We start from the raw sequence: 17,341 nt of genomic DNA on the forward strand, positions 1-17,341 counted from the left end.
ATACTTAATGGGAGCACCCGGACAATAAGATGAACTGGTCGGCTAATCTGGATGCGATCTACAGGAAGGGATCCCACTGCAAAAACAGAACTAAAAATAAGTCAAATCTTCTTGAAATGAGTGCATTTATCCTCGATTTGAGCAGGTAAATAAGATAATTTGCCAGCGAAATAAGATTTTTCCACTTAAAATAGGAACAATTCATCTCCATCATCTTATTTCAAGTGCAGGGTGTCTGATTAGCTTATTTTAGGGGCAAATATACTCATTCCATTGGCAGATAATCTTATTTACTGGCTCAAATCAAGGACGAATAGACTAACTTTAAGAACATTTTACTTGTTTTAGATCCGTTTTTGCAGTGTAGAGCCGGCTATTCTTCCTAAGGAAGCTGAGGTCCTTTGATGTCTGTAGGGCGATGCTACATAAATTTAATCAGTCTGGGTTAGCAAGCATCCTCATGTTTGCTGCTGTTTGCTGGAGAGGCAGGATCGCACACAGAAAGGCTGGGTGGCTGGATAAGCTGGTGAAGAAGGAGGGGTCAGTGATTGGAATGAGCCTACTGCCACTGGGGACCTTGGAGGAGCAGCACATGATGAGCAAGCTGCTGGTCATCAGGGACAATGCCTGGTACCTACTTCACAACATCTATCTATCTATCTGAGTTACACCTTCAAATCAAAGCCAAGAATAAAGCCGACCATTTAAATATTCATCAATATAAAAACAACTGGACATTATTAGATTATTATTTTTTTGTTCATAAGAAAAATGGAAGAAGGGGGAAAGTCTTGTAATCAAAGAAAAAAAAATTATTAAGATTATGTCACACTTTTCAAAAAAAAAAAAAAAAAAAAAAGCTATTTCATGCAGTGAGCATCGGCGTTGCAAAAGTATGACGTCAGTTAAATCATGAAACGTCCGGCTCAAGGTGGGCATGCGCGAGTTCACAATCTCCATGGCAACGGCAAGTAACTTTAACGCTCCGGTGGTCAGGTAAACCGAGATTTGTTGCGTTCAAGCCTGCGCTTGCTTTCTATGTAATTTAAAATAAGATTTGTCAGTGTTGTAACAGTTTATAGTAGGCCGTCATATTTTATTTTAGTAAATTGATTTTTTATATATATAATTTCGTAGCGAAATAATTAAAAAGCAAACCGTTTTGCCGTTCAGTTTTCGCGTACTCGCCTTGGCCTCCTAGCGTTGATGGCGGGTCAGCATTGCTGAAAATAACCTTTTTCAGGTAGAAAGCGAAGGACCGAAGCGATGATCCCCAGAAGACCAACTGGACCGAAGCCTACTTATGTAAGGCACAGAGTCTCGCTGCCATTGGCCCTAGAGCGACCGGAATGTGCTGCGAGCTCATCAAAGGGTGAGCATTACTGGATGACCTGATGCTCGATCACTGCATGTGCGGATGTTAATTTAATGACAGTGTTCCTGATGTACATCTGCTCTTTGGACGCGTTTCCTATTTTTCTGCCGTGAAATTAAAAACTTTCTGGGATTGAATAAAGTGATGTGTGAGATGTCCAAAGCTGGAGAAGTTGTTTCATACCCCTGAGCCTCCTTTAAAGGTCTCTACAGCTTTATCCCTGAACAGTCTGTCATGCTCATTCCTCCTTGTGGTGCTGTTTGTTCACAAATGTTCTCCCAGTAAACCTTTGAGGCCTTCACAGATCAGCTGGATTTATACAGAGATTGAATTACACACGGGCGGACTCCATTTACTGACTTCTGAAGGCAACTGGTTACACTGGGTTTTATTTAGGGGTATCAAAGAAATGAGGCTGGATACAAATGGCAAATTTAATTTGCCAGACGAAATGTGAAAACCTTTTCCGTTTTTTTCTCCACTTCGCTATTATATGGAATGTATAAATGTTTTATGTGTTTATGCACAGAATATGTGAACATCTGGTTTCAGCTGCGCTTTTCAACGAATCGACACTTGGCTTTCACAGCGGTAAACCTTTTACACGGAGGCTCTGAGCACTGGGTGCCGAGAATCAGGCTGTTGTTCAAAGCCGAGGATCCTCGAATCTTCGCCGAGCGAATCGAGTTTGCTCTGAGCATGAGGAACAGGAATGTCTGATTAGCTTATTTTAGGGGCAAATATACTCATTCCATTGGCAGATAATCTTATTTACTGGCTCAAATCAAGGACGAATAGACTAACTTTAAGAACATTTTACTTGTTTTAGATCCGTTTTTGCAGTGTAGAGCCGGCTATTCTTCCTAAGGAAGCTGAGGTCCTTTGATGTCTGTAGGGCGATTGTGGCGCACCCAAAACAGGTGACCACATTGGTCATATGTTTATTAGTAAATGAATATGATCTCTATGTACATATATATATATATATATATATATATATATATATATATATATATATATATATATATATATATATATATATATATATATATATATATATATATATATTTACACTGTCGCTTTAAGGAATGGCACAAGCAGTTGCGTTCCGGTTGCCATGGGAACGGACCTCCGCTCGCTCTCAGATCCAATTTGGGAGAAAACACGGAAAGCTGCTGTGTCTAAATCTCCTTTCATTTCACCTGTCTTTCAGGTCAGTAATGGGTAAACTGTCCATCTTTACATGTCTGTTTGATAACTGATTGTAGTGTTGTTTATAATCTAACAATAAGAGTATAAATAGAAAGTTTGCCGTTGATCGAGGCAGTTAGCTGAGGTAGGCTACTGTAAACCGTTAGCCAGTAGAATAACGGTTTAACTGAAATAACGGTTTAACTGGAATAACGGTACTGCAGTCGGTTAACTGCCGTCTCTTGGTTCATTTTCAGGTAACATAGCATGTTGAGCTCCGACACTCTGCTTGTTAGAAGTGGTTTTGTATGAATTGTTATGTATGCATTGCTATTTACTATTGTATATTTGTGTATTGTGTGCTTTGTGTGTTGTGCACCACACTGGAGCTTGAGCGAGACAGTTGATGCACAGGTGTTTTGTGGTTTATTCTGAATAAATAACTCAGATCCAATTTGGGAGAAAACATGGAAAGCTGCTGTGTCTAAATCTCCTTTCATTTCACCTGTCTTTCAGGTCAGTAATGGGTAAACTGTCCATCTTTACATGTCTGTTTGATAACTGATTGTAGTGTTGTTTATAATCTAACAATAAGAGTATAAATAGAAAGTTTGCCGTTGATCGAGGCAGTTAGCTGAGGTAGGCTACTGTAAACCGTTAGCCAGTAGAATAACGGTTTAACTGAAATAACGGTTTAACTGGAATAACGGTACTGCAGTCGGTTAACTGCCGTCTCTTGGTTCATTTTCAGGTAACATAGCATGTTGAGCTCCGACACTCTGCTTGTTAGAAGTGGTTTTGTATGAATTGTTATGTATGCATTGCTATTTACTATTGTATATTTGTGTATTGTGTGCTTTGTGTGTTGTGCACCACACTGGAGCTTGAGCGAGACAGTTGATGCACAGGTGTTTTGTGGTTTATTCTGAATAAATAACTCAGATCCAATTTGGGAGAAAACATGGAAAGCTGCTGTGTCTAAATCTCCTTTCATTTCACCTGTCTTTCAGGATATTTAAATTTGTTATTACAGTCCCATATTTGGGACCTGTAACACGATGCTACATAAATTTAATCAGTCTGGGTTAGCAAGCATCCTCATGTTTGCTGCTGTTTGCTGGAGAGGCAGGATCGCACACAGAAAGGCTGGGTGGCTGGATAAGCTGGTGAAGAAGGAGGGGTCAGTGATTGGAATGAGCCTACTGCCACTGGGGACCTTGGAGGAGCAGCACATGATGAGCAAGCTGCTGGTCATCAGGGACAATGCCTGGTACCTACTTCACAACATCTATCTATCTATCTGAGTTACACCTTCAAATCAAAGCCAAGAATAAAGCCGACCATTTAAATATTCATCAATATAAAAACAACTGGACATTATCTGATTATTATTTTTTTGTTCATAAGAAAAATGGAAGAAGGGGGAAAGTCTTGTAATCAAAGAAAAAAAAATTATTAAGATTATGTCACACTTTTCAAAAAAAAAAAAAAAAAAAAAAAAAAGCTATTTCATGCAGTGAGCATCGGCGTTGCAAAAGTATGACGTCAGTTAAATCATGAAACGTCCGGCCCGCAAGGTGGGCATGCGCGAGTTCACAATCTCCATGGCAACGGCAAGTAACTTTAACGCTCCGGTGGTCAGGTAAACCGAGATTTGTTGCGTTCAAGCCTGCGCTTGCTTTCTATGTAATTTAAAATAAGATTTGTCAGTGTTGTAACAGTTTATAGTAGGCCGTCATATTTTATTTTAGTAAATTGATTTTTTATATATATAATTTCGTAGCGAAATAATTAAAAAGCAAACCGTTTTGCCGTTCAGTTTTCGCGTACTCGCCTTGGCCTCCTAGCGTTGATGGCGGGTCAGCATTGCTGAAAATAACCTTTTTCAGGTAGAAAGCGAAGGACCGAAGCGTGCAATGATCCCCAGAAGACCAACTGGACCGAAGCCTACTTATGTAAGGCACAGAGTCTCGCTGCCATTGGCCCTAGAGCGACCGGAATGTGCTGCGAGCTCATCAAAGGGTGAGCATTACTGGATGACCTGATGCTCGATCACTGCATGTGCGGATGTTAATTTAATGACAGTGTTCCTGATGTACATCTGCTCTTTGGACGCGTTTCCTATTTTTCTGCCGTGAAATTAAAAACTTTCTGGGATTGAATAAAGTGATGTGTGAGATGTCCAAAGCTGGAGAAGTTGTTTCATACCCCTGAGCCTCCTTTAAAGGTCTCTACAGCTTTATCCCTGAACAGTCTGTCATGCTCTTTCCTCCTTGTGGTGCTGTTTGTTCACAAATGTTCTCCCAGTAAACCTTTGAGGCCTTCACAGATCAGCTGGATTTATACAGAGATTGAATTACACACGGGCGGACTCCATTTACTGACTTCTGAAGGCAACTGGTTACACTGGGTTTTATTTAGGGGTATCAAAGAAATGAGGCTGGATACAAATGGCAAATTTAATTTGCCAGACGAAATGTGAAAACTTTTTCCGTTTTTTTCTCCACTTCGCTATTATATGGTATTTTATGTTCGTCAGTTACATAAAAATCCTAATTAAGCACACGCCTCCCCTCTGTTCTTTGAGCTACCCACAGCCACCTGCATCAAATTGAGTTCATTGATACCATACCATATGTTCATTTATTAAGTGCTTAAAACCAGCCAACGGCTGAAACAAAGGGCTGTGCATAGCAACAAACTAAAACACATCCATTAAAATACGAAAATAAAAAGATAATGCATAAAAACACTTAAAAGAAACAATAAAAGCAATTTAAAACAAAAAATTAAAGCCAAAATATTCTTTTGTAAAAGCCAAAGAATGTTCTGAAGTTGTGGAAAGAAGCCCATGTATTTCAATGCTCTCGTAAAGGCTTATGCCACAACTCTGCCGCTCCAATCATCAAGGCATAGCAGTGCCTACATGGTGCTCGAGACTTCTGGCCTCTTTGCATGCGTCGATCCATGATGATAGAATAACACAACGAGCGCTACCAGACAAGAACATTGAAGTTTGTGGTTGTAACCTGGTCACATTTATAAAATGAATGAATGAAAATGTTCAATGGTTTGGAAAACCAGGTGTGCTGTTTTTATTTTTCAAATACGCCTGTTGTGATTCTAAAAAAAATATTTGTTGTGTCCTCTTCTGTGTTTCTTAGTTGCAACTGTCAAGACTCCCTGGGAAGAGTGCAGGGGCAACATTCCCACTGACGCTTCAGAGCAGTCAGAGAGTGCAATGATCCCCAGAAGACCGACTGGACCAAAGCCTACTTATGTAAGGCACAGAGTCTCGCTGCCATTGGCCCTAGAGTCGGAAGTCCACTTACCCACGGTTTGTGCCGAGCGACCGGAATGTGCTGCGAGCTCATCAAAGGGTGAGCATTACTGGATGACCTGATGCTCGATCACTGCATGTGCGGATGTTAATTTAATGACAGTGTTCCTGATGTACATCTGCTCTTTGGACGCGTTTCCTATTTTTCTGCCGTGAAATTAAAAACTTATTTTATTTATTTGGTTATTCAGTGTAACGGAAGTTACCTATGTTTCTTTGTTGTTGTTGTTTTTTTGCATTAGAAATTGACCCTTTTCCCGTGTGTTGTTATGGAGGGAGGATCTTTTGTGTTAAGAGTTGTGATTTATTGCATTGTCATTGGGAGGCCATGTCTTGGTAGGTTTTCATCTGTGCCGAACTCTTTCTGGGATTGAATATAGTGATGTGTGAGATGTCCAAAGCTGGAGAAGTTGTTTCATACCCCTGAGCCTCCTTTAAAGGTCTCTACAGCTTTATCCCTGAACAGTCTGTCATGCCCTTTCCTCCTTGTGGTGCTGTTTGTTCACAAATGTTCTCCCAGTAAACCTTTGAGGCCTTCACAGATCAGCTGGATTTATACAGAGATTGAATTACACACGGGCGGACTCCATTTACTGACTTCTGAAGGCAACTGGTTACACTGGGTTTTATTTAGGGGTATCAAAGAAATGAGGCTGGATACAAATGGCAAATTTAATTTGCCAGACGAAATGTGAAAACCTTTTCCGTTTTTTTCTCCACTTCGCTATTATATGGTATTTTATGTTCGTCAGTTACATAAAAATCCTAATTAAGCACACGCCTCCCCTCTGTTCTTTGAGCTACCCACAGCCACCTGCATCAAATTGAGTTCATTGATACCATACCATATGTTCATTTATTAAGTGCTTAAAACCAGCCAACGGCTGAAACAAAGGGCTGTGCATAGCAACAAACTAAAACACATCCATTAAAATACGAAAATAAAAAGATAATGCATAAAAACACTTAAAAGAAACAATAAAAGCAATTTAAAACAAAAAATTAAAGCCAAAATATTCTTTTGTAAAAGCCAAAGAATGTTCTGAAGTTGTGGAAAGAAGCCCATGTATTTCAATGCTCTCGTAAAGGCTTATGCCACAACTCTGTCGCTCCAATCATCAAGGCATAGCAGTGCCTACATGGTGCTCGAGACTTCTGGGCTCTTTGCATGCGTCGATCCATGATGATAGAATAACACAACGAGCGCTACCAGACAAGAACATTGAAGTTTGTGGTTGTAACCTGGTCACATTTATAAAATGAATGAATGAAAATGTTCAATGGTTTGGAAAACCAGGTGTGCTGTTTTTATTTTTCAAATACGCCTGTTGTGATTCTAAAAAAATATTTGTTGTGTCCTCTACTGTGTTTCTTAGTTGCAACTGTCAAGACTCCCTGGGAAGAGTGCAGGGGCAACATTCCCACTTACGCTTCAGAGCAGTCAGAGAGTTCGTATTTCTCCATTGGTGGGGATACACCCAAAGTTCAAATTGCCTACCGCACCCTCCCTGGCTACGCTCCTCGCGAGTTAGTGATAGAGAGGTATGCGCTGCTGTGGTGGTACGGACTAGAAAGAAGGGTTTCGTAAATACCTTCGATCTTTTTCATCAAACTCCAGTTAAACCTAAAGACACTAAACTAACAATTAATTTTCTCTGTTAACAGAATTCGTAGACAATACTTGGTTCTAGACTTAGAGAACCTCTTGGCAGAAAAAGGCATCGAGACCAACAGCTTGATGCCAAGACATCTGAACAGTACTGATCCTACGACTCCAGCATCAGACAATGTGTCATCGCCCTTCCTTTCACTTGAGGTAAACCCACAGCGTTGCTGCTGCTGCGGTTTTTCCGTCAACTGTCTCATATATATGTGTTGCTGTATCTCCCCCGTTAATTTCGTTTCATTTTATCTTTTATGAGATATTTGACAATGAGGATTACGACTGCCGGACACCAGAAGACTGGCTTGCTCTGGGCGAAAATGAAGGATCACCCGGTCGAAAGCCTATTCCTGCAAAAGCCTTGCTGCTTAAAGGTGATCACATTTTGGGGGTAAAATGTTGCTTTCCTCCATTATAGATTTGGAGATGTTTTCTTTTTTACTGTTTCCATTCACGATTTGTCTCTTCTTTTTTTTTTTTATTCCAAGAGGATCCAACAAGTCCAAACCCTGAGTACAGCTGGCATTTAGTTGGGGTCCTTGACTACTGTAAGGAAAAATGTCAGTACTTAGTGCAGAAGGTCCTCCCATGCAGCAATAAGAACGACGAGGAAGGACAACCTGATGAAAAAACAGGACACGGGAAAAGTAAATTCTTCCTCTTGTTTGCTTTTTTGTGCAGCTTAATAGCAGTACTCAACATCTTGTTGAAACCAGCTATTTACATAAAGTATTTGTTTTATGAAATTTTTATTCAGATTCGGAAGAGATCGGCAAACACAAATAAGGACTCAAACACTGTTTCTGTTAGAATGTAAGGCCCACATTTATTATTCCCCACAGAACACAGCAACACAAAACAGCAAGCTCTTCACACACGCAAAGTAGCAAGCACTTAAAGCCTGGCAAGCTTTCAAACAGGCGTGTTGTTCCATCTCTTACCATATAGGACTGGGAAGTCGGTCAGTCCGGTTAAAGCACAATCCACGCGGCCGGGCGTCCACACAACCCACGGCTGACTTCAACTAATGAGGGCGGTTCTCTCCTTTTTATACCAATAAACAAAGTATCAGATGGGAGCGAGAGTGGCCAGTTCTCTCCCCCATGTGATCTGTTCGTCCCATTTCCAACCAAAACAAAAACCGTTCCCAGCATCTCAGCAGTGTGTGAAGCAAAATAACATTGCAAACTCAGAATACAGCAAATATAAGCAAAATAAGGAACACAGAATCAGTCTTTCCCACAACTCATTGTCATAGGTTCCCACCACAAGTTAAAACAAGTTATAGCAAAATAACACATGTGGTTCTTAGTTTTATGTGAGCAACATAACAGGCACGAGCATATATGTTGGTCTTAGTCTAAAACTATCCAGTTTTTCCCAAAATACATTGTCAAAGAACAAAAATAATTCTTTAACATATCAGTATTAAATACAAAACCATCCTTTTCTCACAGTCTGACAAATCCGATTAAACTCAGAGCTTAGAAATCCCAGGACAAAAGCCAATGCATTGTAAATGCGTAGGCTGAAGCTGGGTAGGAGAAAGTCATTACCTACAGGGAGACGAGTGCTGTACTAACACCACTGAGAGATAGAGAAGCCAGTAGTCCCGAAAGCAACATTAATAAAACAATTATGTACTGTGGTCTGATGAAACTTCAAGTAAAAGGTTTGGCAACTATGGTTGTCATTACATTTGGAAGAAAAAGGAGGGACCATTCCCACAGTGAAGTAAGGGGGTGGCAGCGTAATGATGTGTGGATGTATTGCAGCTGAAGCGACTGGTTCACGTCCCAGAATAGATGGCATCGTTATGTTCGAATGGACAATGACGATAGGCATACCGCCAGATTAGTAACAAAGTGGCGAAAGGACACCGAAGTCATTGTTTTGGAGTGGCCATCATCACAAAGTGCTAAATTCAGCACCAAAGAACATCTGTGAGCATAGCTGACGGAGTTAAAAACAGGAGAAACAGGAACTATTCCGGCAAATTATTGTGAAAGTTTAAAACGTGGTTAAAAAGGAAAAAATACGATTCACTCAGGCAATTGATCGAAACTACAATTTATCTGAAGTTGTAAAAAGTAAAACCAAAAACGTTGCTCAAAGACTTCCTTGTTTTTAATTCTGGCAGTGAGCAAACAGAAAATATTTCTGGTAATCCTAACTGACCTAAAAGAGGAAAAGTTTAGTTTGATTTAATGTCAGAGTGAGGGAAAAAAAATGTTTTATGTGTTTATGCACAGAATATGTGAACATCTGGTTTCAGCTGCGCTTTTCAACGAATCGACACTTGGCTTTCACAGCGGTAAACCTTTTACACGGAGGCTCTGAGCACTGGGTGCCGAGAATCAGGCTGTTGTTCAAAGCCGAGGATCCTCGAATCTTCGCCGAGCGAATCGAGTTTGCTCTGAGCATGAGGAACAGCGCGGAGGTTCAGCTCCTGTACAGCACGTCCGTGGACTGCATGCCCATCTGGGAGGGGAATCCGTCCCTCGGCGACGACAGTCTGCAGCGCATCAAGACGTTCGTCCAGTCAGCTTGTGGCTTTGAGCCGAAAATGTGAGTGTTGTCATTTCCAGTTCGCTTGTGCCTTGGTTTTGTGGAGTTTTGCGGAGAGATCTGAAGCGGATTCTAGAAAGGGGTAAAAGAAGGTGATGTTTTTATGTGCAGATTTGAGAGATGTATAAAAGACTTGGAGAAGGAGGCCAAACTGGAATATGATCGGATTATGAACCGCATGGTGTTTGACAAAATTGTGACGAAAAACTCTGAGGAGTTTTCAGAGATCTCTTTGCCACCAAGAGACGCTGAATATGTACCGCAAAATGGTAAGCTAGTTGTTGTTTGTTTTTTTATTCACATGTACCTTTTTTTTTGTCGAGATTAAAGAAATGCATTGTGAGCCAAGACTGACATCTTTTACCTATACAGGATGTGTTCCAGTTCCTCCCTTTAACTTTGAGAAGAAGCAAGCTGAATTTGCCCTGAACTCTTTGCTGAACCGACCGGAGGTGATCAGTGTGTTGCCTCGGATTTTGTCTGAGTGCCACAAAATAACAAACATGAGGCTGTTCAATGTGACGTTGCGCAAACCCCTTCGACTTGACGAATTTGACCTCATCCAGTCTCAAGTTCAGCATGAGGTAATTAAGCACTGAGTCAGTACAGAGGCACTTTTTTTCCCCCTGCTAATCGTCTATTAGTTCTTGGGTTTTGAGAGATTTTACTTTTTACTTTTGGATTTATTTAAATCTAACCTCAACTGTCCAAAATCACACCTCAGAAATTCCACACTAATTATGTGGCAAAAAAGACGAAACAAAGAGAGACAAAGCAAAAAGGTTTAGGTGAAATTAAACTGCAGCCCCCCCCCCCCCCCCCCACCCACCCCCACCCCAGGAACATGGATGAAGTCTGAAAATTGGCATAAGTGACAAAAAAACAGAAGTTGATTTTTTTTTTTTTTTTTTTTTTGGAGAATGCGTTGTAAAAACAGATTTTTACACAATGTAGAACTTTATAACATAATTAGAATTGTTATCAATATTATGTTATGTTCTCTACTGGAAAGAAATCGCTAAATTGAAGAATCTGTTAATGGATTAAAAAAACGTAAGGAGCATCCCTACTATCCTGACTCTCGCCAGATTGATGTCGCTCCGCCTAGCTCCACACACATACATCTGGGACCTCTCCATAGGAATGTCCTTTTTTGAAGGCTGGGCCTTATCAAAACTCCTTGCATATGATTGGATAAGACACTTGTCTGTCATCCTTATCGACATGCTATTTCAACCGCTCACACCGAAGCTAACCCGTGACGCTGTGAGAACGACGCGGACCCGGAAAACAAAACTTGCCAAATCCGGTCGGTAGAAGGGCGAAAACATGGTTTCCACCAACAAAAGCCTTCAGAGCCGTTCTCTGATGTTCTTTTAATGAAACAATATTAGGTAGATTGGACAACACGGAAGAAATAGCAGCATCAATGTTAACGCTTGCTTCCTCGATGCAAACCGCCATTGCTGTCTGAATCAACAAAGTCTCACGTCACGGTCGCTTCTCCACTACGTCACATCTATGAAACTCCAGCCCTGCGTCCTGATTGGCCAGACAATAAAATTGGTTGGAGAAATCACTTTCTATGGGAGATGTCCCAGATGGATGTGAGTGAAGCTAGGCGGAGCGACATCCATCTGGCGAGAGTCAGGTTATGTCCCTACGTTGTAGCTGTTAAAACCCGATGCCTTTTTCCCACTCCCGTTCTGCATCACACACAAAAAGAAGCAGCCAGACGCCGTTTTTCTTTCCCCAGATTGTCACGTATATCCAGAAGAACTGGGTCATCTCGTTGAGCAACAGCATCCGCACCGCCAGTGATTCCCTAGCCAGCGGCTGCTCTCGGAACGAGTCCTACTTCACCGTATTCAGACTGATGAAAGTGGTGGTCTTCAGAATGAGGAACTCCCTGCGCAGCCTTGTGCTAGATTCCCTGGGCGCCCTGAGCGACTTCCTTCTGGAGGCTTGTCACTGTGTGCTGCCGCGTCCTCCGGACCTGGTCTGGGGTAGTGACCTGATCAGTAGCCCGTACAAGTAAGATGAGCCACAGTAAAACCCGTGTTTTCTTTTTAGAGGTGAAGCGACTGCTTTCATGAAAAACTATTTTCTCCATCTATCTTCACTAAGGCCGAAAAAAACCCCTCTGTTTTATGTGGATCTGGTTTTGGACGAAACTGGGGTTCATTACAGCACTCCACTAGAAGATTTTGAAACATCCATCACAAAATTGTTCAGGTGTGCCATTGCGGTCACGCACAAAGTTCCGCAGCTTTATAAGGTAATCATAAAACGAGCATTTGCGTGTGCAGTCACTGTGAAAATCAAACTCTGCTTTCTCCACGTTGATGATTGGCTCTTGTTCTAACCAGTTTGTGATGAAGAAATTGGTCACCATGGGCAGTTTGTTGCTTGAGCCAATGAGTTTCTACGAAGAAGAAGTAAGAGAGCTGGAGGAAAAAGTCCGGAGCACCCTGATAGAAGCAGCTATGCCTCTCAGGGCCTATGCTGCCGAGTATGAGAAACACTCAGACCTACACAATTTGGACTTGGAAGCTTTCAAGTAAGTTCACATCCCTCGGTGCCGGGCCTGGCTACACGCTTTGCTGCCACTGATAGTTCAAATGCACAGACCGTTGCATCTTCTGTGATTTCAAGATGAGCTTTAGACTTGATTTTGAGGCGCCACTTATAATCTCTTATTTCCTGACTGAGTTGGCGCTAGGGCTGTGCAGTTTTGCCAAAAATCAAAATTGCGATTTTTTTCAATCATAATAGCAATTGTGGTTTAATTTTGACTTTTCTCTACATTAACCACAAGTAACACAAATGTAGATAAACATGTTTGTAAACAAGGACAATTTAAAACAAGAAACTGAACATTTTTCTTTTAATCAGAATATTGTTATTTAAGAGAACAGCTTGTTGAGTTGGACATCAATCCTTGTTGAACATAAAGTGCAACCAACAAACAAGTCAATGTATTAAACAGTTTGACCGTACTTAATGCTATTGTGAGATTCTTGAAAGTTTCTGGTAAAAGGTTTTGGTTATATAAACTCTAAAACAAATAATAAAAATAGATTACCTCACTGCTGAAACTCTCTTTAAACGTAACTCAAACCCACTCTAAATAAATGTATTACGACACCTAAAGGACGTGTCTGATCCATTTTATATTTATAAATATATATATATAGCTAACGATTGCAGACCTCTGTGATTTGGAAATTTAGTCTTTTAAAATTGTGATTATATTGAAAATACAATTAATTGTCCAGCCCTAGTTAGCGCCATCTGAAATGTAGAAACTTCTTTTTCATGCTTGGTTGAAAAAGCAGAAAGCTTGGAATCATCATGACAACCAGATGCTCTGCATGTACTCAGTGTGTGTCTCCCTTAACAGGAGAAGGTCTAAACTTGGACTTTCAAAGTAAAGCTCATAGCTACCATCCAGAATAAGAGTGGCTTTTTTTCCCAGAGCAGATTTTGACAAAAGAAGGATTCATATATTGTCAAACGGCATTAAAACTTCATAAACTACATAGGGGCAAAAGTAGGTTTAGTACTGAAAGATTTACTTCAATCACAAAAAAGAATAACTTTGTTGTATTCAAAATAAAGCTCTAAAACAGTACTCATGTCAAAATCCTCAGTTTTAAAGAATAGATTACTGAAAAGGAAAATTCCACAACACTAAGAACTAAACCAGGAAGAGGATTTTTGTTGGCCCTTCAAAAATAAAAGTGTAAAATATTCTTCATAATAAAAGCTTCAATGTTCCGTAGAACAGGTTACTGCAAAAAGAGATTGCACATAAATAATGTAACTATATCACAAATAAAAAAAATATTAGGTCAGGTTTTGTTATTGCAAGAGTGGCTTTGAAATCCCCAATGGACCAAATCAGGGTATGAAAATGGATCGTGTTTCGTCCGCAAACAAATTCATTTTTAAAACAACAGTCCTGTTGTTGACTCAAAAGAACAATGTCACTGTACGGCAGTTTTTAGGCTTCTACATAATGCCATGGCGAAAAGACCAGTGGGATTTGGTGTTCAGCATTCTGCACAAGGGGCAGGTGACATTATGTTTTCTTGTGCTTGTTTCTAGTTGTCTTTTTTTATTTATTTGATACATTTCAGGCCAGTTTTACCCAAAGTGAAGGCTCGCAGCATGGCCGTGTCTATTTCTGCTTTGGTATTCTTTCCTCCTGCTTCCTTTATGCCTCAGGTCTCAGAATGCAGAGCAGACCCCTGAAGAGGTGACAATACAGGTCAAACATCATCTCGAAGAAATGGAGAAGCTTCAATGCTCCCTGCCATCTTCCATTGATATCGGCCCATTTTGTGTGCGTGTCGAGTCTGTACGACAGTCTCTGATAACGAAGCGAAAGGCTTTGGCCAACACGCTCCTGGAAAACTTTGCTCTGACACTACGCAAGCAGACTGAAAGTGTAAGTGACGTGCATGGATGCCAGAAACCCCATCTTCTTTTCCGTTTTTTTTTTACTTTTTACATGTTGCTGTAGTGTGCAAGAGTGGATTTCACTGCTCTACCACGCCACTAAATAACATATGTCACTCTCTGTGTGTAGGCAAGTGAAAAGTGTAACGTCATAAGCAGAATGCTGTGGGAGAAACCCAACAGCATCGAGGAACTGACTGAAAAGAGAGAATGGATGAAACAAATACCTAAGCAACTCAAGAGTTACAAAGTACAAAACGTTGCAATTGAGTGAATAACTAAACATTTTTATATATAATGATAACCTAGGTTTTACTTACATCACATTTGCAACCTGTCAATAACAGGAAGTTCTTGCCAAGATCTTGCTGGATTTTGAAGTGCTGGAAGAATTTTGCTACAATATTTCAAATGAGGATCTTAACAAAAAGTAAGTGAACATTCATTATGTTAAATTATGCAGGGGATTTGCACAATGGTTTCATGTTGGCTTTTATATAACCATCCATCCATCCATCCATCCATCCATCCATCCATCCATCCATCCAGGTTTTTGCAAGTTGCATATTCAAAACCTCGCCACTGTATGTCCCCGTAGCTTCATGTGTTTTCTGTGTTTTCATTTTGAAAGTTGGTCAAAATTGACTATAAAATCTGGAGCTGTCTGTCTAGAAATGCATGTATGGCTCTAAGAATGTTTAGAAAACCAAACATTTGGTTAGCTTTGAAATTCTGTGGCAGATTTCATTTTATATTTGGTTACAAGTCAAACCAAGTGAATGTAGTTGAGACTAGTTCTCTGGCTGAGGTTCTAAAACTGCTATTCTATACATTTTGGTACTTGGAGCTGATTAGAGAAAACACCATCGCCGGAGCAGTGAAGTTCAGCACAGATTAGCAGACAGGCAGACCTGTAATAATCGGGCATCTACCAAAGTTTATTTTGTAGCACAGTTCAAAGCACTCTTATTTTTTATTTTTTTAAATGTTCTCCTTGGCTCACATCTTCCATTTGTTACAAAAACTCCTATATTGACTTTAAGATAGGGTCTGCAATTTTTCCGGAAGTTTCCCCAAGTCCCTTTTTGAATAATTGCGCACGCGCAATACCATCTTACTTGCTCTTCCACGCCTCAGGGGGGATCGCATGAAAAAAATCTCCCAAATCCACTCGGCTCTTTTTTAATGAGTCCTTCCTCTTCTTCTCATAAACTTGTACGTGGTTTTCTTCTTGTAACTCTCAGCCATGTTCAAAGTATACGGTGAGAGCAGCGGCGCTCCAATGAACGGCTAATATCGAAGCTAACCGAATACATAAACACTAGAAGTGCAGCAGCACACACTGGCGTTGCGTGAACGCGTCAGAATGATCGGCATGTGGGACAACCAGACCCATTTACATAAATAGACGCTCTTTCTACTGGAGCTCTGCTCCTGCTGTTGTTCAAACACCTATAGAGACACAAAGCCATTATCAATCTGCACTTTGGATTGATTTGTTGTTTTCAGTTTGTGGTCTGAGATGGAACTGTGGAGTTACAGGTGATGTTATGGTGCCCCCATTTTTGTGCAGGTGGACAGCAATTTGGTGGCCACAAAGGATAAGCCAACAGATGGAGGCAGTATACATCCAACATGAAGAGGATGAGAAGCGCTTCCACAAGATCCAACTAGCAGACCATAACAAATTTGAGGAGCAACTTGACTCTCTCCAGGTGTTCTTCCTCATTTTATAAACCACAACAGGTTTTGAGTCCATACGATAGAACCATCGTCCCAACGAGGTCTGGCTAATTTAAAGCGCTGTTTTCTGATCCTCTCTGCTTTCCGGCTCTCCCTAATACTTGACAGTGGCCTTGCCATGAGCACAGCAGCCACTCGTGTCTCCAGTGCTCACATGTCCGAGTGGCATGAGGCCATAGTGACTTTAGCATAATATTCCAATTACTCCCTACTAATACACACTTCCGGTCAAAAGTTTAGACTCACCTTCTCATTCAATGTTTTCTCTTTATTTTTATTACTACCCCTGGAAACTCCTTCAAGAAAGCTAGTGAACGATTTTAGGCGACTAACCTCGTGAAACTCATCGAGAGAGAAAGGAAAAGCTATAATATACAGAATGCTTTTGACATATTTTACAATTTTGTGATTGATACATAATTCTATACACATTTGAGTCATAGTTTTGATGTATTCACTATGTTTCTGCAATGTAGAAAGTCATAAAAATAAGAAAAAGCCATTGAATAACAAAGGTGAGTCTAAGGCTGCGAAGCCTGCTTCTGCTTGCTTCTCTTCTGCCCCTCCACCACCCCATCATGCCCCTTGACCTTCAAGGTGTGGGGCCCTTACCTCACTTCCTGATTTGATCAGGTAGTAGAGATGTGCTCATGACTTCTTAACATGTTGAACAACATGGATAAAATTAGAATCTAGATGCCAAACTGAAACTACATTGGCAAATAAAGATGTATTTAAGCATCCCCACACAAGTTGCCTCACTGTAATGATAATTTTCCTGTCTTCAAAGCAGAGATCGACAGATACAGTTTTTGTAAGGCCGATGCCAACACCATTTATTTTGACATCAGTCTAACCGATACCAGATATGTGCTGCCGATTTTTTTTTGGGGCCTGTTCTTGAAGCCGATATTTTTTTGTGTTCCTCCAATTACATGGCAAAAATGACACAATGATAATAAATGTTGGACAAGTCTCAAAGTCTGTGTTTAAACCA

At 40.6% G+C, this 17,341-nt stretch overlaps 1 protein-coding gene across 13 annotated transcripts in view; it reads left to right on the forward strand.

Annotated features, from left to right (window-relative positions):
- Positions 1-940: 940 nt before the first annotated feature.
- dnah1 (dynein, axonemal, heavy chain 1) overlaps positions 941-17,341 on the forward strand; it is a 52,904-nt gene continuing 36,503 nt past the window's right edge. For 2 of the 13 annotated variants that reach the window (XR_004927265.1, XM_036124632.1), the window contains exons 1-16: positions 3,867-4,588; positions 5,731-5,946; positions 7,283-7,448; positions 7,572-7,722; positions 7,829-7,943; positions 8,058-8,216; positions 9,882-10,137; positions 10,249-10,406; positions 10,510-10,721; positions 11,894-12,171; positions 12,265-12,415; positions 12,507-12,697; positions 14,368-14,590; positions 14,732-14,851; positions 14,949-15,031; positions 16,175-16,316. Coding sequence is in view for 12 of the 13 variants with exons in the window: in XM_036124632.1 (XP_035980525.1) it covers positions 4,483-4,588; positions 5,731-5,946; positions 7,283-7,448; positions 7,572-7,722; positions 7,829-7,943; positions 8,058-8,216; positions 9,882-10,137; positions 10,249-10,406; positions 10,510-10,721; positions 11,894-12,171; positions 12,265-12,415; positions 12,507-12,697; positions 14,368-14,590; positions 14,732-14,851; positions 14,949-15,031; positions 16,175-16,316 (2,727 nt within the window). In the remaining variant the exon portion in view is untranslated. Of the gene's footprint in view, positions 1,373-2,533; positions 2,589-2,999; positions 3,083-3,576; positions 3,837-3,866; positions 4,589-5,730; positions 5,947-7,282; positions 7,449-7,571; positions 7,723-7,828; positions 7,944-8,057; positions 8,217-9,844; positions 10,138-10,248; positions 10,407-10,509; positions 10,722-11,893; positions 12,172-12,264; positions 12,416-12,506; positions 12,698-14,367; positions 14,591-14,731; positions 14,852-14,948; positions 15,032-16,174; positions 16,317-17,341 lie in introns of those variants that run through there. The other 11 variants (XM_036124623.1, XM_036124620.1, XM_036124621.1 and 8 more) reach the window with 11 other exon arrangements.

The sequence above is a fragment of the Fundulus heteroclitus genome, chromosome 20, assembly GCF_011125445.2.
Source record: "Fundulus heteroclitus isolate FHET01 chromosome 20, MU-UCD_Fhet_4.1, whole genome shotgun sequence".
Lineage (NCBI taxonomy): Eukaryota > Metazoa > Chordata > Actinopteri > Cyprinodontiformes > Fundulidae > Fundulus > Fundulus heteroclitus.